Consider the following 26,113-nt stretch of genomic DNA (forward strand, 5'->3'; position numbering starts at 1 on the left):
TTTTTTAACACTTGACTCTCACAATATCATCTTCAAAGTTAAATCCCAAGGTATTTAGTGAAGCATCCGATACATTTATTTCTGAAACTCTACAAATAAATTTAATCATCAGTAATTAACAAAAAATGGGTTTAGAAATTCTGCAGCAAGACCTTCAAGAAAATTCATAACAAAAATAATTATGTGTTTAAAATAATTCACCTACATATTTTGAATCATGTGAACATTGGATATCAAAATCACAAGGTTTTGCAATTCATTTCCAAGGAAGACTGAGATGGTAATATATATAGTTCTGATGAGTACTTACCTACGACACACAAAATCAAAATTAAGACAATGTACTTTCAAAATTTCTATAGAAAACATGGAAGACAAAATATTTAAACAACTGAGCTGATTACACAACCGATGCTGCATTAAATAAATTGCAGACTATCAGTCTCTAAGATCTATTGTATAAAAATTCAAATATGTACACATCAAAAGAAGATCTACAATATTATTCTTGGACATACATCGGAATAAAGTCAAAGACAATATCACATTTTAGAACATCTACTGAAACTTTGTAGAATATCAGATGCATATATTAAAAGGCTCAAGAAGAGTTCTACCACATTTCGGACATAAAAACTCACTCTCCTCATTTCCTGCTACTGCTAATGGTATTTAAAATCTTCATAATTAGAAAAACTAGACAACTGAGACTACCCACAGTGAGTTTTGAGAGAAAAAAGCAGCTTCAAGGCAGGAAGGGGCAGGGCATAGTAGTTTTTCTAATGGACTAGAAATGCATGTGATATTTTTTCCTTTCTTTTTTCCTACTGTCGACAACACACTGATTAAAATGATTAAAACACAGCATCGTGAAGAAGTTATTCAAATTCATGATCACAATAACAAGACAGCCAAACTTTGTCTGTCTGTTACATTATTTGTTTAACATTCACTTTTAAATTTCACAACACAATTACTCCACAAATATATAAATATTTAAAAATTTACCATATCTTTGGTGTCTCAAAATGGTGTCCCATTGACTATTGAATCTCAGTTTTGTTTTTATTTAGTTTATATTTTCTTTTTTAAGTGTAACAGGTGTAGATAACTGATGACTGTTGTAACAGATTGGCAGTCAATTTCACAATTTATCATCATTTATATGGACCACAAACAAATTGTAGGCTATATCTGAAGATCTTTTAATAAATTTGTGTCGAGATTAACACACCTGCCATTTGACTGTATGCTTGCAAAACTAAGTTCTCAAAAACCTGGCTGCGTTGTGGGGAAGAGAAGTGACTTCAGAAGCACATGCTATAAGGTTAGTGAAACTTGTCCATTTTCCTAAACTTCCATTAACCACTGTATTTGAAAAATATGTTTTGGCACTAAAAACAGATCTCATTTCATGAAGTGATTGCACAAATTACACCACACAGTAATGGATATTTCAGTGTGTATAACATACACACACCTAAGTGTAACACCAAAAATATGAGTGTGATTTAAGAAAAGAGAATAAATTACACACAATGCTTTGAATATTAAAAAAATTCAAACATAACAGGAAAGAGCTGCCTGCAATGGAAATGTAATTATGCAGCTGGGCTATCACTATCATGAGCATTTTAGAAGAGGAGGATAATACCACAACAACAAACCCATGAACACTGTATGTAGATGCATACCTAACATGTCAAATCTTTTGCATAAGAATGACAAAAAGAAATGACAAAATATATTATATGGAAACATAAAGTTCCACATTACACTAATAAAAAGGAAAGACAATTTACACTGCAGTAGCAGAGCACTCAAATTCATGAACAAAAAGTGTTTGTAAAGGCACCGAAAGAAAAATCAATCATATGTCCTGAAAGCTAAAATGTAGCAAAGAGAAACTACTAGGAACTGGTATGTATATGTAATTTCTGGCATCCGGCATTAGACTTTAGAATTCTTTTTCAGATGTTTTAATATAAGTTGTTGCCCATGGAATGTGCATAAATGCATGCACCACTAAAGAAATGAGAATATTATTAGAAAATAAGACATGTGGATTAGAGACAAGCATCCTACAATTATTATGAAATAAAGGACATCATAGGAAAAACTTAAGTCAACATATAACCTTGAAATGGAAAATATCTGTCATATTTCATTTATGAAAGACAAATAAACACATAAATAGCCATAAAGAATTTGCAAAAATACTAGAGTCATTTTAGGGTAGCTTGGTAGTTACCTTTCTTAGTGATCATAGTTAAGAGTAGTATAAAGATATTTTGTGTATTTTACGAAATAGATTGCGTACACTGTGTTGTAAACTTTTGTGAAAAAGTTATCAATGAGTAAAAAACTGCAAATAATTCTAAATATTTGAACACTTTCATCAAAAATATATGTATTAAATGCAAGAATTCACAAAACTGGGCTCTTCTACATGAAAGTGTCAATAAACTTTTCAGTATTGAAAGGTAAAAACTGATGAAACAAATACTCATTTTAGTAGTAAATGTGGATGCATATGAGTATGAAAATTCCAGAACTTTAAAAAGAAAATGTTTTTTGTTCTTTTCCACTTTTTATTTGGAGAATGAGAAGTTTGTATCGTGACCATTTCCGTATGGTTATTATTGTAACAATCTGACACATTTTACATCCTAGCAATGCACTTGTGTCAAGAATCCGTGGAACTTGAAAATAAATAAAATATATTCAATCAATCTTTAATAATGGGAAAGAGGGACACTTTGCATTTATGAACTAAAAATTGCGAAGATACTTACTAATAATGTCAGTACTATTGCTTGACACCAAAAATCTACTGAAATAGTAAAGATGTAATATCTGTGTCTACATATCTCAAACTTCCCTGTTTAATGTGTTAACCAAATGCTGACTGTCAACTCTAACAAAATGTGTCTCAAAGGAGTAAAAATGTGCTTTTTAGTCTGAAGTATTCATGTGAGATGTCTGCCTGAAAACTTCGAGTCAGCAAACTTAACACTGTGAAAACTTTAACACTGGTCTAGGAGATCTGGTATTTCCCATGCAATCCTCAACAGAATAGAGAGATTGATTTCTGTCCACACAAATGTCAATATCAGAAACAGTGCAAAAATGTTTTCAAAACTAAGTGATGTAAATATGGATATGGAGGAAAACGAGGAGGAAGTGAAGTAATAGTCAAATGGGGGTACCAGTGATAAAAGAGCAAGACAGCCTTAAGTAGAAATATGAAGAAGACCTGATGCATATCTAACTAATATGTAAATCACAAATCAAAAGTTTATATTTGATAGGTCAGTTATCAGGAGAATCATAGACATATATAAACACACTTAACAAGAGCTTACCAACAGCAAATTTTAGCCTCACGAGACAAAATAGTAGAACAGAAACAGTGAGCAATGAAAAAAAAAAAAAAAACTATGATCATCCTTTAAATGTAGAAAATACAGGTGGAATGTATAGGCCAAGCAACACAAGGAGCAACAGCAATAAGAAAATAATGAGGGAGAAGAAGAATAGGAAGGATGGGCTACTGGGAGCAACACTAACCAGCACTGCTCAAATGCACCAAAAATATGTCTCCTGTGTAAATTGTAAGCTATTGTATCAACAGTGTTTTGTTGGCAATCTGCTGCTACAAAACAGCACCTCATTAAATGGCTACAAGCAGAAGCTGGATTGGATATAAGAAGCTCCCCAATGTTAAATTCATACAGGTGGCAGCAATAAAGGTTACAATGTGAACACTTATTGTATTACTAAGAAAAAGGCAAAGGGAAGTAGTTGAAACAGAACTGAGAAACATCAAAGAAATGTGAAGCATTACAAAAAATGAAGTTGGGATGAAAAAGAAAGGTAAATAATGCTGAGACATCCATTAGACCTATCGTGGAGATATACATCTAAAATGATGTTTAAACATTGAGGAGGAAAAACACATTATGAAAAGGACCAATGAATCCACAGAGGGGGACAAACTTGCACAAAGTAGTAATATATTAACTGAACAGGGATTAATGGCAGCAATTTTCATGTTAGTAGCAATTAATATGGCTGGATAGTTGAATTTCAGCGAAAACAGACATAAATGAGATTTATGCTGGGAATTGTCAGTACAAAACATTCATGTGTATTTAGAGTTATACAATGAAGATGTCGTTTCTGCACATTGGATACATATTTATTAAGACCTATTCTTAGTTACAGAAGTTGTTTCTAATTAAAATGTTATGTTTTAGGTTTACCCAAAGCAGTGAACTCATATAATGTGTTATTTGTAATTTTTACAAATTACACTATTTTTTTATAGTTTAACACATAATGAGTTTGCTATTTTCATGAGTATGTCAGCTTACTCTTGGTAAATACTCTAAAATGGCTTTTTAAACCCAAGCTAGTTGTGTAACTAAGAAGAGATCTTACTAAATATGCAGCATAAGAGGAAAAATGTTGAAGTAATTCAATAAATTCACGTCTGTGGTCCCACTAACAAAAAACAGAATTTAATAAAAAAGAACGAAACGCAAAAATAAAATTTTGAGTACACTGGTGAATACAGGGAAGACACACAAACCTACAAAGAGTATCAAAAGAAATGGTTAAAAAAATATGCAGAAAGATTAAAGGCAAATGAATTGCATTTTCAATCCATACAGGCAACCTCCTCACTGTTTGCATTTACTTAAATCCTGAATACATGAGAATGACTATCACAATTTTTGCATATGATAAATCACAGCATGATAATAACAAACAGCATATTATTACAGTACAGTGTATCAAAATAAGTTCTCTGCATAAGTCATGTCATTGCTCCTTCACAATAATTCAGTGAACCAGGTTGTGATCACACCAAAGTTATCTCAATGCACAAGGAAAGATTTGTACAATTCCTTTCTCTGATTGTTGGTAGACTGCTGGCCTATTGTTGCTGTCAGCATAAAGCACTAAAACAACATCATGTGTATGTAAATGAAGAATTCTGTTTGTTTTGGTGATAACACACATTATTTCCATGCCTCCCAGCAATGCAGCTGATGCTTGGGTTTTTCCTTACAGCTGCTGCTCCTCTTATTCCAAAAATAATTAAACTTGACCAGATGTCTCCTCAAGGAAGAGCTGAACAATTGGTTTTCAGATCATCTCAGCTGCAGGCACAATAAGAAACAACAAAGTTACCACTTGACTACATTTCAAAGTGCAATTTTAAACTAACAGCCAAATGCTAATCTATAAACTACATTATTAGAGCAGAAAATGTTGGCTATTACACAGTTCCATTTCATTAAAATATATTTTTGTATTTGACCTGACAAAATTAGAGTTTTAATATCTTCTCTAACATCCAAAGACTACTCCTTAGAGAGTACATCCAAATAATCAGCCTTACAGAGTTAACACTGTACCATTCACAGCGCTTGAAATGTACTGCATGGCAAACCAAACTGGTAACATGGCCATCTGGCAGCACTGTCATGTTTATGCCTGATAAGCAGGGAGGGAAGGTAGCAAAAGCGTACAATCTAGTACTCTTACAAATGGAGCACTGTGACAGTCTACATGTCTTTAAGCAACACTGAATGAAGTGCCCATTTAGAACAAGAACAGAAACAGAACGTACAATATTTCATGCATTAGCCACTCATGATGCTTCACTGACAGTATCCATAAAACTACCCTCACTGATGATGTTTCTATTTTCCGCAGTGGTGATTGTTAATTCACTGTCTGCTACTTCAGCTGTGGATGATAATGTCGACTCTTTGCTTGAATCTATGCCTATTGATTTTATTATGTTTTAAGTTTCTCGTCTGCCATATATTTCTCCTACAGCAGTCATCAACACTTTTTTGGCGTGATCCATGGCCTTCTAAGTCTTCTGTCACAACAGTCAAAGTTAACTTCACAGCAGCAAAAGCAAACTGAACATATGGGCTAACAGTTGGCGTTTTTGTCTAACACCAGGGATCAGGATAAATTCCCGAGGGGAGGGTGGGGAAGTTCTGGATGCAGGCCCACCAAGGTTTGTGAGGCCAACTGAAAAGCTACTTGAACATAAAAACAGCAAAACTGGTGTGCAAATCACCGAAGCAGACTTACACCAGACTTGCAACAGGCAAGATGACTCACGATCTTCACTAAGTAACTGCAAAAGCATCAGCCATTATGTTTTCAGGTTAGAGTGTGAGATGCCTGATGTACTACGAATCTTATTCTTCACAAGATTTCAGACCAGTTCTATAGAACTTAGGCCTAGATGATATGGTGGCTGTAGGTAGGGAACCATTTTGTTGCAGAATATTGTCAGTGGAATAAAGAGGAGATTGTGTGTGCTCCTTAATTAATGCTAAAAGTTCAGCTTTCCCAGTCTCCAAATATTTTAATTGTTTTCTGTCCATTTCTATACGTCAGTTAGATTTCCTGTTACAGTCAACAGAAATTTAAATGACCACGAAACAAAACTCTGCATTCACAACAATGAAATGTTACCTGGCATTATTGTTTGGCATTACTCGTAGAACACTGCTCAACATTTATTCACAGTGCAGTGTGTACGAAAAACAATAATAATTCATTTATTCAGGTACCTTCTAAAATCAAATCCCATAGATGGAACAGTTTCGTCTCGAATTTCTTTGCTAGCCTGGGAATATAGTTTTGTGTGGCAAAGGCCGTGATATTTTTGCTGAGGCAATTTTCTCTGCATTGTTCATAATATAGCTAAAATTGCTGTCTCATGATACATTATCTGTATCATTAATGGGATGTTTATTGTGTGCATTTAACTTCTACTTTGGAGCAGTCAAACCTATCTGAACCCAAAAAGTTGGAGAGATAGAAAATTCTGGATAAAAATGGGTAAATTGCCCCAGAAACCACATTCATGCAGTTTAGACAGGATGTGACATTGCCAGGTGGTATCGTATGCTTTCTGTAGGTCAAAGCACGCAGTAATCAGATGTCAATGACACGTGAAAGCATTGTGTGCTGCAGATTCCACCAGTGGTTCACCATTCCTTCGAATAGGTTACACAGCCCATTCATGAGAGAGACTGGCTGGAAGCTAGTTAAAATATGCAGGTCCTTTCTCAGTTTCAGGAAAGGAATAATAATACCTTCCTTCCATTGAGAGGGAGATTCTCCAAATATGACGAGGGGTAAGATACTCGGCGGACTCTAAGCTTCGAGATCAGTAGTTGATTATGCTCCGAGGGTCACACTGATATGTGCTGCAGCTGCATTGTTGGGTAGGCAGATGTCCAATTCTGAAAGGAGGGATCCCAGTACTCGGCCTCTGCGAATAGTGCCGCTGCCCCACAGAGGATTATGGGCATTAAAGTCCCCCAGTAAGAGGAATGGGGAAGGAGCTCTTCAACTAACTAACAATTCGTGATATTGGAAAGGTCCATCCGGAGGCTGAGAGACATTACATATTGTCATCAGAACTGACAGGTAGACATTAACAGCCACGCCTTTAGTGCAGTGGTAAGGGGCAACTGTTCACTGGAAGTATCAAAAGCGTATGAGGGTACAGACCCCACTAAATGCTCTCCCCACATTAATGCAATTGGTACAGTAGGAATTGCTGTTTTCCTGAGCGGGCAAGTATGTTGCTGTAAACTTTGTATTCTGAAGTGCTATGCCAATTAAATGCCATTAAATGATGGAGTTGGGTCAGATGGCGACGGTAGCCATGACAGTTCAATTGAAGAAGTTGAAGTCAGGTATGAGAAAGTGGCAAATGGAAAATTTGGGTGTAATCACTTCGCGACCAGGTCATATTCCACCTGGTCGTGTGATCCATCATCAGTGTACATAGACTCAACCTCTACAGGGTTTGGGAGCAGAACATCCGAAGCCACAGAAAGTAGTTTATCTTTCTTCTTATCCTTCTTATCCTTGTGAGACTTCGATTTCCGTGAAGATTTCCCCATGTTATCTTCTGGGAGCGAAAAAGGATTGTACTTTTCTTCAGCCCACAGCCTGTGGCTGTTGGTCCATGTCTTGACAGGTGTCCTCATCCCTGATGAAGTCAGAGGATGGCTAGACACTCTGGCCACAAGTATGGTGTGGGAACCACTGGTGGTGTACATGTACGGGGCAAGGGGGCTGACATTCCCTCCCCCGACTGTAGGACAGACCCTGGAATATGACCAGTGCCAGGAGGTGTTGTGTGAGACCTTTTCATTGCGTGAGGTATGGACTGTGACAACAGTCGCAAAATTTGAGACCTTATCAGTCAGATGAAGCCTTTCAAACTTTTTCTTTGCATCTTGATAATACAGGTGATCAAGGATTTACACCCTTGAATTTTCTTTCCCTCTTGAACTCTGGGACATTGCGGTGAATGAGGAGGATGTGGCTCCAAACAGTTGACACATTGAGGGGGTTGGTCATAAGGACTGCCCTCATGGACACCCGTCCACATGAGCTACAGATAGCCTCATTAGGATAGGTCTATGAACAAAACTTTGGCACTTAAAACATCTCATCGGAGGAGGAAAAATAAAGCCTGACATCACACCTATAAACCATGACCTTAACTTTCTCATGTAAGACATTGCCTTCGAAGGCAAGGATAAAAGCCTCATTATCTTTGGGACCTTTCTGGATGCAGCAAACAAAATGGACTCCACACCATGCCAGATTAATATGCAGCTCTTCAGCAGTTTGTAGTGTTAGGTACCAATGCAAGATAACACCTTGAATGCTACCTAGCTTGTTATGAGGAGAAATGATGATTGTTATATCATAGGCCTGATGTGCCCGTGATCGGTTGGCGTGTGATGTTATGAACAGCAAAGATCCATTTCTCATCTACTCTATTGCAGTACCCCCCCCCCCCCCCCCAAAAAAAAAAAAAACCAACACACACACACACACACACACAAAACCCGATCTCTAATATTTTCAATGAAAAACAGTGCCTTTGTTGTAGTGAAAGATTTACTGACAGTTTGGGAACAAACCAAGAGCTTGGCAAACTGTCCACTTTCATTTCTTCTTATCTGGCTCTCATCTTGAGGCAGGGTCAAAGATAGAAATGCCTTAGGATTGTAAACCTCTGCATTAAAATCACAATTCCTGACTGCTGAGATGGCTGTAATGGTTTGGACATAATAAAGTTTGATCCACTTCATTGCAGATCACCCATCCCAATGCCACTCACCCTGATCGGAGCTCTTCCCTTGGGCACCACCCTGCCAAGGCAAAGGCCACCTTCCAAAAGTACCAATTGTCTGGAGTTGTGGTAACCCAAATTGGATAGGTACCTACTCCTTGGCTGACATGGGGGGGGTTACACCTCAGGCATCAGCAGGGTGATACCTGCGTTGCCAGGGGACTACCACTGAGAGGGTACATGACAACTCCACCATAACAGAATGGCTAGGGTGGCAGAATCTGTGTGCAGATAGATCCACTCAATTGATAGGTACAAAAAATAAACAGTGCACAGTGGAGCGTTAATGCGCCACAGTAAGGTGTCCTTCCCCAAATGGCTTGCATTTCTGTAAAATCTGAAAAGTCGAGGTCAGACCAAAAAAAAAAAAAAAGACCAAAATTTTGAAAGCCAGAAAAGGTAAGGGAAATAGTGTAAAAAAAAGAAACAAAAACCTTCAGAAGTAAAAAGAATAGGCAAAATATCCAGGTAAAAACATGACCAAATAAAAAGACTCCTATTAGTTGCCTCTTACAACAGGCAAGGAGTGACCATGGGTTTATTTAGCCCCTGACACAGCAGGGGGAAACAAAACATGTTACTTTGAATCAGAACACGACTGTACCTAATTATGTGATGAAGCTCATTCCTGCTCGGGTTTCACTTCACCTTGCAAGTAATAAATAATAATAATAATAATAATAATCATGAGTATATGGTATTGAGTGTTGTCCATCTTATTAACATTGTGTTAAGTTTATCTCCTGTTTGGAAGCATTTATTTTCCATTCTCTTCTTTCAAAACGTCACTCATAAGAGTTAAAAATAACTGCACTTGTTTTTAACTTTTATGTCTGCAGACTAACTGTTTAACTTACACATATCTTTATAAAATTTCCCTGTCCTCTTATCAGTGAAATTAATATGCACTCTGTTCTGGTTCACTTGCTCTATGTAGCTAAGCACTACTAAGATACCATCAAAATTTTAAATTGCGTACTCTGTTGTCTTATTCCTGTGATTTATGTTTCAAACTGATATAATGTTTATACTGTCGATTTGAATGAAGCCCACATAAAACTCTTAAAACAGATATGCAATATCTGCTGTTTGAAACTGAAGCTTTCTTATTCTTTGTTTTACCTGTTGGGGTCATTGTAAAAATGAAATTTTACTGTCTTGCCTTCTTCTAGAATTAATGTCATACTGTCAACTGTCAATCACTAAATGTTAACACGTACACAATCAAACATACATGATCAAAGCTATTTCGGCCAGCAAGTGTTTGCTATAGTTCAATTCTTTTATCATGGCAGCTCGTACATGTCCGCCTAGACACGGGAGATTGCTGCGTTGCCAGTTGCACACGACGCACGCGCCAAGAGAAGCGGCGCCGTAGTATAGGATAGTTCGCAAACTTACGTTTAGGGGGGAGTGCGCAGTTCATGAAGTAAAGCCACCACGGCCGCATTAACCCTTTCCCTGTTACAAAGACGTGCTCCCCGCATTCCGCGCTGTGCGCGTTTTCGTCATCACTGCACTGCTCGCCTGTGCAGACACATGGTGTTCCGACTGCTTTGACACACTTATCATTCGATTTCACAAAAACTATTTGGCCCAAAAATTTGATTTTTACACATCTTCTTGACTGATACCTTCCTCCCATAAATGACTTAATTTTGTTGCGATGCTCAACGCAGTTATTATGCAGCATTAAATGTAGTAAGCCATTGCACGAAATTGTGAAGAGTTTGCAGAGGTCAAAGTCGACAGCGTATACTCTTCAAAATTTCATGCAATGGTTTACTACATTTAATGCTGCATAATACCTGCGTTGAACATCGAAATAAAATTAAGTCATTTATGGGGGGGGAAGGTATCAGTCAAGAAGATGTGTAAAAATCAAATTTTTGGGCCAAATAGCTTTTGTTAAATCAAATGACAAGTGTGTCAAAGTCGAAACACTATGTGTCTGCACAGGCGAGCAGTGCAGTGATGACGAAAACGCGCACAGCGCGGAATGCGGGGAGCATGTCTCTGTAGCAGCAAAAGGGTTAATGAAGAGACAAAGCACTAGAAATTTCAAAAAATTACATTGAAACGAATAAAATTCATGAAGTAAGACACTTCGATATTGTTTTTAAATAAAGAAAATGTTAAGCACCACACAAGGTTTGAACTCATAACCTTTCGCTTAGCAGCCCAACACCATAACCATTGCGCTAATGCAGTTCGTCCGGCAGTAAAACTCCTTGATGACTCTGAAACATCACGCAAAATACTGACAAATGCTGTTGGTATGCCTATGAATTACTCACACTTCGTCGAAGTACAGTAGGAAATAAACAATTACCGCTGTTCTTTATTGCGAAAAAGCGGTTCGTGAGATTGATACAAACACCTTTCCTTGCTATCGCCTGAATTAGGAGGCTTATTGCTTGTTTGGTTTAATTAATTAATAGAATATGAAGCAGTTGGTGTAAAGAATGCTTTTTCCAAACTTTCTACAAAAGAAAGTCTGCTATCAAGACATTGCTTTTGTTCTATTACTTTATTTAAGACTGAACATTTCTAAAATTGAAGACACTCGTCCGTGCACTGCACTGCAGTCGAGCTCTGGCAACGTCGTTCTCTGCTCATTGGCTGACTGTGTTTTGTGACATCAGATGCGCAGAACGAACCTAAACTCGGCCACCGTCATAAATGACTCGCACTATAGCATTGAACACCTCTCCTCCCTCCCACCCCACCCCGTGGATGCCACCAACCGCTCCACGTCTTACCTCCACCCCCCCCCTCCCTCTCCTTTCTTGCTGACACTACCTTCAATAGCATGTCTTCTCATCTTCTCTTCTCTCCTGTGTCTCCTGTGCCCCCTCCCCCTTCCCTGCCAACATGCAATGTTAAACTCTCCTCTCCCCGCCCTCAAGTGGAACCAGCACCATTAAGAGTATCCCTTCCCTGCCAACCTTGCCGTGCAGCAACATACTTATCACCTCCTACTATACCACCCATGACCACACTTTTTCAACTGATGTTTGTAAGCATGCCTCATGTTTTGAATGTAGGTTCTCAATATTTCACAGACAGCTTAGGGCATTCTTTCACTTTCCTCTCAAACATCAGTGACATGCTGTTTATGGATTTCTGTTATAGAATGTAAAACTGAAAGACTACCTAATAACTTTGTCTGTTACATAATACAAGCAGACTGAAAATGTCTCAAAGAATTTTGTGTTAATTCCGAATTTCATTTTTGTGTCTCCTGCATCACTGGCTTATAATTACTGCACTTTGAGCATACAATTATCAAGGAGCTTATTTTGATTTTGTGTTGATTTTATGACTTCAGAGTAAAATTCTTCAAATATTTTCTTGTGATGTTTTGTTAATGAAGACTTAGCATGATCTTGATGCCTTTATATACTTTACTAACCTTTTGAAAGCGCTGGCAGGTCGATAGACACACAAACAAACACAAACATACACACAAAATTCAAGCTTTCGCAACAAACTGTTGCCTCATCAGGAAAGAGGGAAGGAGAGGGAAAGACGAAAGGATGTGGGTTTTAAGGGAGAGGGTAAGGAGTCATTCCAACCCCGGGAGCGGAAAGACTTACCTTAGGGGGAAAAAAGGACGGGTATACACTCTCACACACACACACACACACACAAACACACACACACACACACACACACACACACACACACACACATATCCATCCACACATATACAGACACAAGCAGACATATTTAAAGACAAAGAGTTTGCATCACTCTTTGTCTTTAAATATGTCTGCTTGTGTCTGTATATGTGTGGATGGACATTTGTGTGTGTGCACGAGTGTATACCCGTCCTTTTTTCCCCCTATATGGACTGATCTATTTGAAGATGAGGTAATTCAATACTTTTTACAGTGAGTAGGTATATTATTTCCTTTTCTTCCATATGATGTCTGTCTGGAGTTTTGCAGAATACTAAGTTGTTATGTTTCCACTTATTGTTTTTTTGTCTCCTTATTTGTACTGACATTTTCATAGAGGATGAAATGCTACATTGTTATTATTGTGTAACAGGAACTTTGTGTAAAGCATATATTTGACAGATTATTCTAGTTCTGAATTTTCACACATAAAAATAAAATACTGGTAACAGTCTTTTTGACAAACCTCGATACTACAGCTACGTTTAAGTCCCTCCCACATACACTAAATGCAAGCAATTGTAATAGAGACCTCCCAGAGTTTTAAGATCCCATCTGGGCAACCTGCCTTTCTGATGAAGTGTGTTACACCCTCCGTAACCAATATAAGGCATCACTTCTTACTGAAGAGGGAAGGATGTGCAGGATGGCCCACCAAATTAGGGATTTTTAGGAATTTATACATAATTTTATTTCAAACTTCATTTTTTGTAGAGCTTTTCAAGTACTTCACCATGTTACTGCACACAACATCATGCCACTGTTCCTGTGACTCTTCTGAATAAGCTGGCATATGCACAGTACACACACCACCGTTTTAACCCTTACGGAACATGAGAGGTGCATAAAGTGTGTGGTTGCTGGGAGGTCTTGGGGTGCAGATAACAGCTGCATCTCTGTCCTACTTCCCGACTTTTATTCAGAGCAAACACTCTCTCATGCTACAGACTTCAGCAGGAAAAATGGCTCCCACTGTCTGTCCTTGGCTGGGTGCACCAGAACTTGCCACCAGCCACGCAAACATTAACCACCACCTCTCCCATTCCCTATTACTCCAGGGCTGGCAGTCAACCTCTACCTCTGTCTCTGCCTCCAGGGAATGTCCCTCCTGTATTCCATTACTGACAATATGTCCCAAGTTTTCATTAATTAACTCCTTTTATTTTGCCACCTCCCTTCTGACACTCAACAATCGCAATCCACATCCTGTACAGCTGATATGACAAGTAAATGGATAACTTTTTATTCAAGAATAACAGCTGATAATATAGAAAGATACTGGCTGTCACTAGGGGAGGCATCCTTAAATAAAATGTAAATCTGTATTCCACATGAAAGTTGGTTGAACACCAGAGTGCGTAATGCATGGTCCTATTGGACATGGTGTGACCTTCCACAGACATTTGAAGCTGACTTAGTATCAATTATAAGGACACCTACAGCTTAATATGGACTCTGAACCATTACACAACTTATGTTTCATACATCAGATCGTCATGAGAGGTGAGAAAAAAAGCAATGACAAAAAATTCCTGGATCAACTGAGGATTGGACCTCAAATCTCTGAATTAGCAGTCTAGCACTTCTGCAGTTAACCACAAAACCTCATTATTTGAGCAGATTAATGCAAAAGTCAGTTGTTAAGATGTGATATAGATTAATATGCCACTTCATTTCCACAAAATATGACATTTTTCTTAATATGATGCAATTAGTATTTTTAACATTTAAACATTTTCAACATAATTTACTACAAGAGTAAAAAATATCCTTTTACATTTATTACAAATTACTAATGCAAGTATAGCACTAGATAAAATCAAGTTTCCAAGTTACTTTTACTAATGTAAAAAAAAAAACGAATAATATGACCAATTCTTTCATATAATTTGTGACTATGTGAATCATTATGCTAAGAAACTGTAAAGTACACTTTGATAGACACATACCTTTTGCAACAATGGCTATACTCAAATTCAGCTGAGAGTATCACGCTGACTACATGGACTATCAAGAGCAGATGCAGGATACGACTCCTCACTTATGGTAGACAATGCCTTGCGATCCTTTGGAGGTAGTTTCTTGTGACCAAGGGAAGCCACTACCGTGTGTGGTTGTTCACCATTCCCTAATGATGTAAAGTCTGATACAAATGGTAGCAGATGTGGGCTCAGTGGCGATGTCATTCTCTGATACTGATGAAATCCAGGCTCTGATGTACCGTCCTGCAATTTTTCACACATACCATTAAAATTTTTTTTTTTTATTGGAACAAGTAGATACTTAATTACTGTAATGTATGATGATGATGATGATGATGGACTGTCCAGCTTATTATAACATGGGATTTAAAGAACGGCATACAATCAGTTGTGAAATTATGTGATGCAATACCACTCAATTCTTTTCCATCACACATACACATATTCTGAACAACTGTGCTATAAGAATCTACCTATATCATTTTACCCAGGGATGAGGACATTTTTCCTCAGAAGCGACACATCAGTTGGTGATACCCCACATCCCCAAAAAAATTCATTTTATCACATAAGCAACACATTGGGCACCCTCGCCCCTCCATCCCTCCCCTCCCTCATACATTAGTTGCCTTTCCTTGGGCTCTTGGTAAGACATTTAAAAAATCTAAATCTAGTGAGCCTGGGAACACATTGTTTTCACCACTAATTATGATACACACTGTGTGCAAATTCTGCATTAGGGGCACCTATGGTGCCCCTCTCTGCTTGACACCCTAGTGAGCCCCTTGTTTCACTTGGGTCTGTTTTTACCTGATATTGTCCACTATTAGCATCTAATAACAAAATTTTATATATAATAATTATTGCACATAGAAAATGTTCCTATGAGGAGATCACCAGTTAAGTTCAGGCAAGTCAAGCCATAAGGCAGAACTCATTTTATGAAATATGCGAAGAATGCAAGAATTAGATTCAAAACACGTGAGTACATGAAGATTATGGTGAGAACACAATTTAAAATGTTAAGACTAGATTTGTGATTTTAATGTAGTTAAGTCAAAAGTGTGTTGCTTGAGAAAATCAGTACTTGATTAAATGTTTGTTGGCAGGAAATATGCAAGATGATGGACAAAATCAGAAAATAAATTACAGTTTATGAGTTTATAAGGGAAATATAGAAAATTCTAAATGGGAGATTCTGTGAAGACCAGTGGATTTAGTATCAAAATGCAAAGACTGACTGTTAGCTCTACCTGACACTTTCACACTATGGCAGTTGAGATTCATATTTACTACATATGAAGGGAATGAGCGTAGATGGATAGAATAAGGTACATTCGTGTTTCACATCAATTAATAACAGTTAGGAAGCAGTATTATAATGAATACTTAATAGCCTTCTGTTACCTATGTAATTCGTTTATCAATGTTATGTGGTGCTATCATAATATCAGTGACTGCATACAATGTAGTATAATTCAATATCTGTTAAGCAGTAACAAGCAGTGGTGATTTTTAAATAGTGTTAACATATAATGAGATTATTCAGTTTCATAGAGAAAGTGACACACACATGCCCTAAAAATTAAAACAGACAGTCACAAACTTCCTTTCCTGTCAGAAAGTAACTTTTATCTTTGCTGGGTTCAATAAGCAATTAACACTGCTGTACAGTTCACACTAATAGCACATTTAATTTGCCTGAGCTTTCTCACCGCTGTGTTATAACGGCTTGCAAGGGCAACCTCCGAGTTATGAGTATCTCCTTCCACAGGTTGAAACACACACAATAAAGTCCATGTAGGAACCAGGAATTTTACAAGCATTAAAAGTGATGCAACCATTGAATAGAATATCTGTCTGTGAGCAAACAATGCACTGCAGCCTTCAGCTTCGGTACCAACTGAAACAGAAAGAAGAACAAGAAAAGTACTTGTAATAGAAATCTTAATAAATTTTGTTGTATTAATAATAAAATATATTTTTAACATATTTCAACATGTGTTTCAATTTATTTAGAAAATAATTCCAGTAAACTTAATAAATCTTACCTTTAATGTCTTACAGATTTCAGACCACTGTAATATAACCTAGCATGTGACATTGACTTTATCTTTATGACTACATCTGTGACCTGATACTTACCAAATCGCATAACAGCATCGTGGGTAACAGTAAGCAGAGCAGAAAATTCATACACAACAATTATACTCCATAAATCTCGCTTTTGTGTGCCTTTGAATGAGGCAAGAGAAGATATTCCATCAGCACGTCTGGTAACATATAGTGCTACACCAACAAATAGTTGCACCATTAGTAAGTCCGCAGATGACAACATTACATAGTAAGGTCCTGCAAAAAACAAATAACTTTTTAGTTAGAATCATGGAGAATGGGATATTGAATTTACATTATAACTGTATATACTAAACTATAAGTAATACAATTCATGTAGAAGCATATATTTAAATATGAAAGAGGTGAGACTATCACTAAATTGGCACAAAAACTTCAATGAACCTCTTCAGTTGCTTCAGCTATAGTAGAGCATAATGAGGTAACGCTGTGACATGTGATGTGTTGTATTACCTACAAAACAGGCAACAACAATCATAGTCACTCTTTATATTGCATGCTACAGGTTTGGTTGCCATAATTTTCTTCATACATTGCCATCAGTAAAGCTATTGATCTCTAAAGTATCAGGATTGCAGGCTACAGATTGACCACAGAAATTTCTCCCATGTGAGAGTGAATTCCAGTAATGCTGTTTCATTTATTGTTGGAATGGACCATTTGTCACTGCCCTACAATAATTAAAGATTAATTTATGAAGATACATAGCTGAAACACAGCAAAGGATATAAAATCTTGTTTTATCTGGTAACTGTTAGGTGGTATAAATTTGGGGACTGCAAACCACTGTTAGTAATATAATAGGGAATGCCTCTTGTCCTGAGTAGTCTCAAGTTACAATAGTAACCTATTTTAAGAGCACAAAAATTATGTTCTTTTATTCTTTTAATGCCTTTTATCTGGTACTGTTCTTCTGAGTGCAAACACAACTCCTAAGTCACAAAATCACAGACAGTATTTTCTTTTTCTTCTGAAAGATGGTTGTGGATTTTCAGCACCCGCTACCACCAGCACTCTTACAAAAATGTTGAAAGATGAGTGTATTTAAAAGAATTTAAAACTTTAAAATAGATATAAAAAATTTTACTCTCAAATACATGTATACACCCACCCTCTTGCATACAAATCTTCTATAAGTGTTCTTTTTTTTTTCAATGCACTTATCAAATACAAATACAGTAGAAGCTCGATATAACATGGTTGTCGGGGGACATACTTTACTCCCACATTCTAGCTTAACTGCGGGATATTGAGAGTGAGCCATGTAATGACAAACTACATATGGAAAGTTAGGAAGAACATATAATGCAAAAGTTGTACATACCATACTATACTGTATTTAAATTTAAAGAACATTAGAAGTAAAACATCTCAGAAAGTTACCAGTGCAATTACACAAACTTCACTCAAACTTTGTCCAAACAATAACATGAGTTCTGACACGATCTGTAAAGTATACTATCAAATACAGTATGGTAATTTATAACACGGCCTGCAAGATACAGCAAGTAATTATTCTACTGCAATAAATAAGTCAGTCAGCTTTCTTTGTGCATCATTTCACATGGTTTCTGTAGTGCATATTGTTTTTTTGCTTATCAGGTGCAACGGCTCAATTTAGTTTGGTCCAGTTTGTCGCTCCGCCCACATAATCTGACATGTACTGGGATCATCATCTATACTTCCTTCTTCAGTTTCGTCATCCTCATCCTCAAGTGTTTCACTACTCTCACTTAGACCAGAATCAATAATGTTCTTGACACCTATGATCTCCACATTCGGTTCTTCGTTGTTGACGACTACCCAACGGTTAGTCTTCAAGATCGATATTGCACGGTATAACATCAAATGCAGACTGGATGTCACAGCAGTTGAGATCTACATCACTATAGCATTCATATGTTGCATGTCCTTCAATGAGAAACTTGTTCCAGTAATTCCTAATAGTGGTTGGACCAATGCTTTGCTGCGATGCCAGGCCTACTGAATACGAACTCTCTTTAGATTACAAGTTTCAAGAAGATCTCCACTTCCTCATCTGAATTTACTATCAATGAGAACAATTCACTGCAATAATGAGCCTTAAATGCTCACATGATGCCCTGATCCAGTGGCTGAATTAATGCCATCATGTTGTTTTAGTAAAAACAAAGTTTTTTTTTCTCTCTTTTTATCTTCCAACTGCAGCACATCAGAAGGTGGATAGATGGACAGTGATCAGGTGCTTACTCATTGATGGAACAAACTCTTCTTGAAAACAACTGGTGAAAATGTCACGTCATCCAAGCATTCTTTGAATGCCTGTAAGTGAATTGTAAAGATGACACGTTTACATGTCTGAAACATTTTGGGCTTCTACGTTTACCTATACAAAGATGTTTCAGCTCATGTCAGCTCCGTTTATTTGTGGTGGAAAAGAAGAGAGTTATTCTGTCTTTATTCATCTTCAGACCCATTTTGTTTCCGGATTTTTTCTATATCGAGAGGTCTGGTTGGAAGCAACTGGTAATAAAGCACCGCTTCATCACAATTATAACCTTGATTATCATTAAATTTTCATCTACTATTACTATGTCCACAATTTCAGCAAACTGTGAAACAGATTCACTGTCACAAGACCAGTGAAACAGATTCACTGTTACAAGACCATGCATCTCTTTCAATGGTCATTTGGGTGAATTCCATGGCAATATTTCCATCTGAGAAACCATCCATTGGAAGCTATAAAACCTTTGTTTCCATGTAAATCAAAGTTAAGTTCTTCAGCTTGGGCTTTAATCATTGGCCTCAAAAGTGGCACACCTTCACTTCTCTTTGTTAAATACCACCTAAATAAAGACATTTGTCAAGTTCAATGTCTTCTCCTAGTTTAGTCCTTTTTCTGTCAATTCCCACAGCACTTTCAACTGTGTTTACAAAACTTCTAAGTTTATTCTCTTCTTTTGCCCATCCTCTGGTAGTTACTTTTGATACACCACACTTGCATGATAAACTTACTTTTGTTTCACAGCTCTCCACAAGATCAATAATTTTTAGCTTATCAGTCACAGAAAACGCTTTCCATTCCTGCGATGCAACAAGCACACAGAAATCTAGCCACTGAATACACTTATGATCCACAACCTGCCGTTTCAATTATTGCCAAGCACTGCTGCATAGTCACTTTGCTGACCACATCACAATGTTAACTATGAGATGTGTATTCAAAGCTTCTTTAAAGCAACAGTCCTGATATGCTGATAAGACAAACCGACGGTTAAGTTCAATTACACCCAGCTTGTAGGCTGTAGGTTCATACAGACGGTAATAAGATTTTTTTTTTTTTTCAAGTTTATAAAATATACTAGAGTGCAAAAATCATTAATAAATGATATTTTATCTTGGGGGCCATACTTTATACCAAATTATATCTGAATCTGTGGTGTACCAGACCATGGTATATCAGTCTTCCACTGTACAAACATGGAAGAAACTAAAACAGTTAGTCAAGATACTGTGGATGACTTATCGCTTACACAAAAACACAGATGAGACAGGCACCCTGAGAACACACTAAAATATCCTAACAGTTCATGTGAACTTTGATTACAAGAACTTTGTACTGATGTTTCGGCAAGTTGTGTGGTAGAGGCCAACAGCTAGCCACTTTCTTGAGTGCCGTGTGTTTCCCATCTTTTCTGTACATTCAGGGCCTTGTCAAACAAGGCAGCCTGGTAGGCTGTAAACCAGCAACACTGCCTCCCCCCACCCTGCCTCTGTAGTCTGTTAATGACAAAGTGATTTTATTTGAGCTATAGAAAGATGAACACAACACACAGCCCCAAAACACATATCACTTTTTTTCTTTTGTCACTTACAATAGGGTGTTGAATAGTTAGTAAACAAGATTCTGGTTTCTCATCATGATATAAAACACAATAATTTAAAATGTGACATAGGCCTACTGAAATATATATGCCACAAGAACTTCACAAGGGCAGTTTCTTATGTGGGAAGATCCCTTGCATTATACAACATTGCCTTAAATGGCAATGCATTAATTCATTCATTCATCATCTACTGTAGATCTCATCAAGGAGGCGAACCTTCAGCGGTGTTGAAAAAGTCAATGTACACATTCAAATGTGTTCAAATGGCACTGAGCACTATAGGACTTAACTTCTGAGGTCATCAGTCCCCTAGAACTTAGAACTACTTAAACCTAACTAACTTAACTAACCTAAGGACATCACACACACCCAAGCCCGAGGTAGAATTCAAACCTGCAACCATAGTGGTCGCGTGGTTCCAGACTGTAGCGCCTAGAACCACTCAACCACACCGGCCGACTCAATGTACACATTAACATGAGTCAAAGAACTCATAGAAACTTAATCTGTATACTATATTAACAATAAACTATCACTATACTGCTTAATGTTATTCATGCTTATGCTGTATAAATTTAATCAAGTAAATCAGTGAGGAAGCTACTGGGTCAATCCAAATGAAGTGGCCCAATAAGAATTAAGTTGGTTGCTTGACCATTTTTAAATATTTTTTATAAGTAATTACTGTATAATTGAGACGTTCAAAACAGTTTTTTTTAAATTACCTTTCACCATTACTGAATGGTGGTCATTTTTATTTGTAGGCGCATGACGATTTTTCAGTTTAGAGACGTTAGAACAATATGAATATCTCTACAGTGGGTTAAGTTACAACATTGCAATTGACATGATTGTTTTTAGAAAAGTGTCCTCTACAACATTGTCTATTACACAAAATACCCTAAATTCAAAAATAACCAGTCAAAATGACCTCTGAAGTTTGGTATCCAAATTTTCAAAAATCCACTTTTTAGGCCCAAAAATAACAAACAAGGACTGATTTATGAGATTCTATTTTTTTTTATATAGTTAGATATCATACACTACTAGCCTCATATGGAGCAAGAACATTTACAAATGTTTCCTTAATTTTTTATGAATTTTTGAAATTTGAAAATTTTCATTTTTTGTAAAGTTTGGGGTTAGTTATCTCAGGTGGGACTGAATATAAAAATTTGATTTGTGCACAGTTTGTACATCTATACAACAGCAATGAACTGTAAAAATTTCAACATTGATATCTGACTATGAACAAAGATATGAGTTTTTGAAAATTAGGAGATAATTCACATTACAACTGATCTTATGGCTGTTGCCTATTCATGTGTGATATTGGCAGGATATAATGAATTATTATTGAAGTAAGGTACTGAATTATATACAAAAAGTGGAAACATCACTGAAATTAACATTTATATTATTTTGAAATACTTAATAAATATTTCCAATTAACATCCTTCGAGATGCGACTGTTCCTATACCTGGTGGTGAATGTTAACAACACCTATTTTCTTCACACAGCTTCTGTGATGTAGAATAAGACCTTCCAGTTGCTGTGGTAAGTTCAAGCACTGAAAGTTTCCTTAAAACATTTCTCATTGGTATCCAAACTTTGTCACTAGTAGATTTCTTGAATGATGTTCTTGGGCCAGCAGGGTGGTAAAAACGCACAAAAACATCATTGTTTTCCAAACTTATTCTTTCAACCTCAGCAAGCCACCACTGTTCATCATACACACATGCCACTATGTCATTCAACGTTAAAGACAACGATGTAATTATACTGACACAACGATCCTCATAAATTTCGGTTAAACCCCCCCATGAACCATGGACCTTGCCGTTGGTGGGGAGGCTTGCGTGCCTCACGATACAGATGGCCGTACCGTAGGTGCAACCAAAACGGAGGGGGTATCTGTTGAGAGGCCAGACAAACGTGTGGTTCCTGAAGAGGGGCAGCAGCTTTTTCAGTAGTTGCAGGGGCAACAGTCTGGATGATTGACTGACCTGGCCTTGTACCACTAACCAAAACGGCCTTGCTGTGCTGGTACTGCGAACAGATGAAAGCAAAGGTAAACTACAGCCGTAATTGTTCCCGAGGGCATGCAGCTTTACTGTATGGTTAAATGATGATTGCATCCTCTTGGGTAAAATACTCCGGAGGTAAAATAGTCCGCCCATTCGGATCTCCGGGCGGGGACTACTCAAGAGGATGTCATTATCAGGAGAAAGAAACCTGGCGTTCTAAGGATCGGAGCGCGGAATGTCAGATCCCTTAATCGGGCAGGTAGGTTAGAAAATTTAAAAAGGGAAATGGATAAGTTAAAGTTAGATATAGTGGGAATTAGCGAAGTTCGGTGGCAGGATCAACAAGACTTCTGGTCAGGTAACTACAGGGTTATAAACTCAACATCAAATAGGGGTAATGCAGGAGAAGGTTTAATAATGAATAGGAAAATAGGAATGCGGGTAAGCTACTACAAACAGCATAGTGAACACATTATTGTGGCCAAGATAGATATGAAGCCCACGCCTACCACAGTAGTACAAGTTTATATGCCAACTAGCTCTGCAGATGACGAAGAAATTGAAGAAATGTATGATGAAATAAAAGAAATTATTCAGATAGTGAAGGGAGACGAAAATTTAATAGTCATGGGTGACTGGAATTCGTCAGTAGGAAAAGGGAGAGAAGGAAACGTAGTAGGTGAATATGGATTGGGGGGGTAAGAAACGAAAGAGGAAGCCACCTGGTAGAATTTCACACAGAGCACAACTTAATCATAGCTAACACTTGGTTCAAGAATCATAAAAGAAGGTTGTATACATGGAAGAATCCTGGAGATAATGACAGGTTTCAGATAGATTATATAATGGTAAGACAGAGATTTGGACACCACGTTTTAAATTGTAAGACATTTCCAGGGGCAGACGTGGACTCTGACCACAATCTATTGGTTATGAACTGTAGACTAAAACTGAAGAAACTGCAAAGAGGTGGGAATTCAAGTAGATGGGACTTTGATAAACTGAAACATTCAGAGGTTTTAGAGAGTTTCAGAGAGAATATTAGGAAACGACTGACAAGAATGGGTGAAAGAAATACTGTAGAAGGAAAATGGGTAGCTTTGAGAGATGAAATAGTGAAGGCAGCAGAGGATCAACTAGGTAAAAAGACGAGGGCTAGTAGAAATCCTTGGGTAACAGAAGAAATACTGAATTTAATTGATGAAAGGAGAAAATATAAAAATGCAGTAAATGAAGCAGGCAAAAAGGAATACAAACGTCTCAAAAATGAGATCGACAGGAAGTGCAAAATGGCTAAGCAGGGATGGCTACAGGACAAATGTAAGGATGTAGAGGCTTATCTCACTAGGGGTAAGATAGGTACTTCCTACAGGAAAATTAGAGAGACTTTTGGAGAAAAGAGAACCACTTGTATGAATATCAAGAGCTCAGATGGAAACCCAGTTCTAAGCAAAGAAGGGAAAGCAGAAAGGTGGAAGGAGTATATAGAGGGTCTACACAAGGGCAATGTACTTGAGGACAATATTTTAGAAATGGAAGAGGATGTAGATGAAGATGAAATGGGAGATATGATACTGCGTGAAGAGTTTGACAGAGCTCTGAAAGACCTAAGTCGAAAAAAGGCACCGGGAGTAGATAACATTCCATTAGAACTACCGACAGCCTTGGGAGAGCCAGTCCTGACAAAACTCTACCATCTGGTGAGACAGGCGAAATACCCTCAGACTTCAAGAAGAATATAATAATTCCAATCCCAAAGAAAGCAGGTGTTGACAGATGTGAAAATTACCGAACTGTCAGTTTAATAAGTCACAGCTGCAAAATACTAACGCGAATTCTCTACAGACGAATGGAAAAACTGATAGAAGCCAACCTCGGGGAAGACCAGTTTGGATTCCGTAGAAATATCGGAACACGTGAGGCAATACTGACCCTACGACTTATCTTAGAAGCTAGATTAAGGAAAGGCAAACCTACATTTCTAGCATTTGTAGACTTAGAGAAAACTTTTGACAATGTTGACTGGAATACTCTCTTTCAAATTCTGAAGGTGGCAGGGGTAAAATACAGGGAGCGAAAAGCTATTTACAATTTGTACAGAAACCAGATGGCAGTTATAAGAGTCGAGGGACATGAAAGGGAAGCAGTGGTTGGGAAGGGAGTGTGACAGGGTAGTAGCCTCTCCCCGATGTTATTCAGTCTCTATATTGAGCAAGCAGTGAAGGAATCAAAAGAAAAATTTGGAGTAGGTATTAAAATCCATGGAGAAGAAATAAAAACTTTGAGGTTCGCCGATGACATTGTAATTCTGTCAGAGACAGAGGACTTGGAAGAGCAGTTGAACGGAATGGATAGTGTCTTGAAAGGAGGATATAAGATGAACATCAACAAAAGCAAAACGAGGATAATGGAATGTAGTCGAATTAAGTCGGGTGATGCTAAGAGAATTATCTTAGGAAATGAGAAACTTAAAGTAGTAAAGGAGTTTTGCTATTTGGGGAGCAAAATAACTGATAATGGTCGAAGTAGAGAGGATATAAAATGTAGACTGGCAATGGCAAGGAAAGTGTTTCTGAAGAAGAGAAATTTGTTAGCATCGAGTATAGATTTAAGTGTCAGGAAGTCGTTTCTGAAAGTATTTGTATGGAGTGTAGCCATGTATGGAAGTGAAACATGGACGATAAATATTTTGGACAAGAAGACGTTAGAAGCTTTCGAAATGTGGTGCTACAGAAGAATGCTGAAGATTAGATGGGTAGATCACATAACTAATGAGGAAGTATTGAATAGGATTGGGGAGAAGAGAAGTTTGTGGCACAACTTGACCAGAAGAAGGGATCAGTTGGTAGGACATGTTCTGAGGCATCAAGGGATCACCAGTTTAGTATTGGAGGGCAGCGTGGAGGGTAAAAATCGTAGAGGGAGACCAAGAGATGAATACACCAAGCAGATTCAGAAGGATGTAGGTTGCAGTAGGTACTGGGAGATGAAGAAGCTTGCACAGGATAGAGTAGCATGGAGAGCTGCATCAAACCAGTCTCTGGACTGAAGGCCACCACAACAACAACATAGTATCAAACTAAGTTTTCTGCAATGCCAAGGAATTTGTGGGAATTCCTTGTTCCTTTTATTGCTATACAGTTTTCAAATCTGGTTTGAAGTGTTGTTTTCATATGCAGAATCATTTCCTCTTTCTTGATCAGAAAATAGGTA

General features: G+C 37.5%; 1 protein-coding gene across 1 annotated transcript in view; it reads right to left on the minus strand.

The window, feature by feature from the left end:
- Positions 1 to 851: 851 nt before the first annotated feature.
- LOC126198566 (uncharacterized) overlaps positions 852 to 26,113 on the minus strand; it is a 73,014-nt gene continuing 47,752 nt past the window's right edge. The window contains exons 3-6 of the mRNA XM_049934996.1: positions 17,013 to 17,219; positions 16,583 to 16,770; positions 14,835 to 15,110; positions 852 to 5,168 (exon numbers count right to left, since the gene is read on the minus strand). Coding sequence (XP_049790953.1) covers positions 14,862 to 15,110; positions 16,583 to 16,770; positions 17,013 to 17,219 — 644 coding nt within the window. The 3' untranslated portion in view covers positions 852 to 5,168; positions 14,835 to 14,861. The remainder of the gene's footprint in view (positions 5,169 to 14,834; positions 15,111 to 16,582; positions 16,771 to 17,012; positions 17,220 to 26,113) is intronic.

Source organism: Schistocerca nitens, chromosome 8 (genome assembly GCF_023898315.1).
Source record: "Schistocerca nitens isolate TAMUIC-IGC-003100 chromosome 8, iqSchNite1.1, whole genome shotgun sequence".
Lineage (NCBI taxonomy): Eukaryota > Metazoa > Arthropoda > Insecta > Orthoptera > Acrididae > Schistocerca > Schistocerca nitens.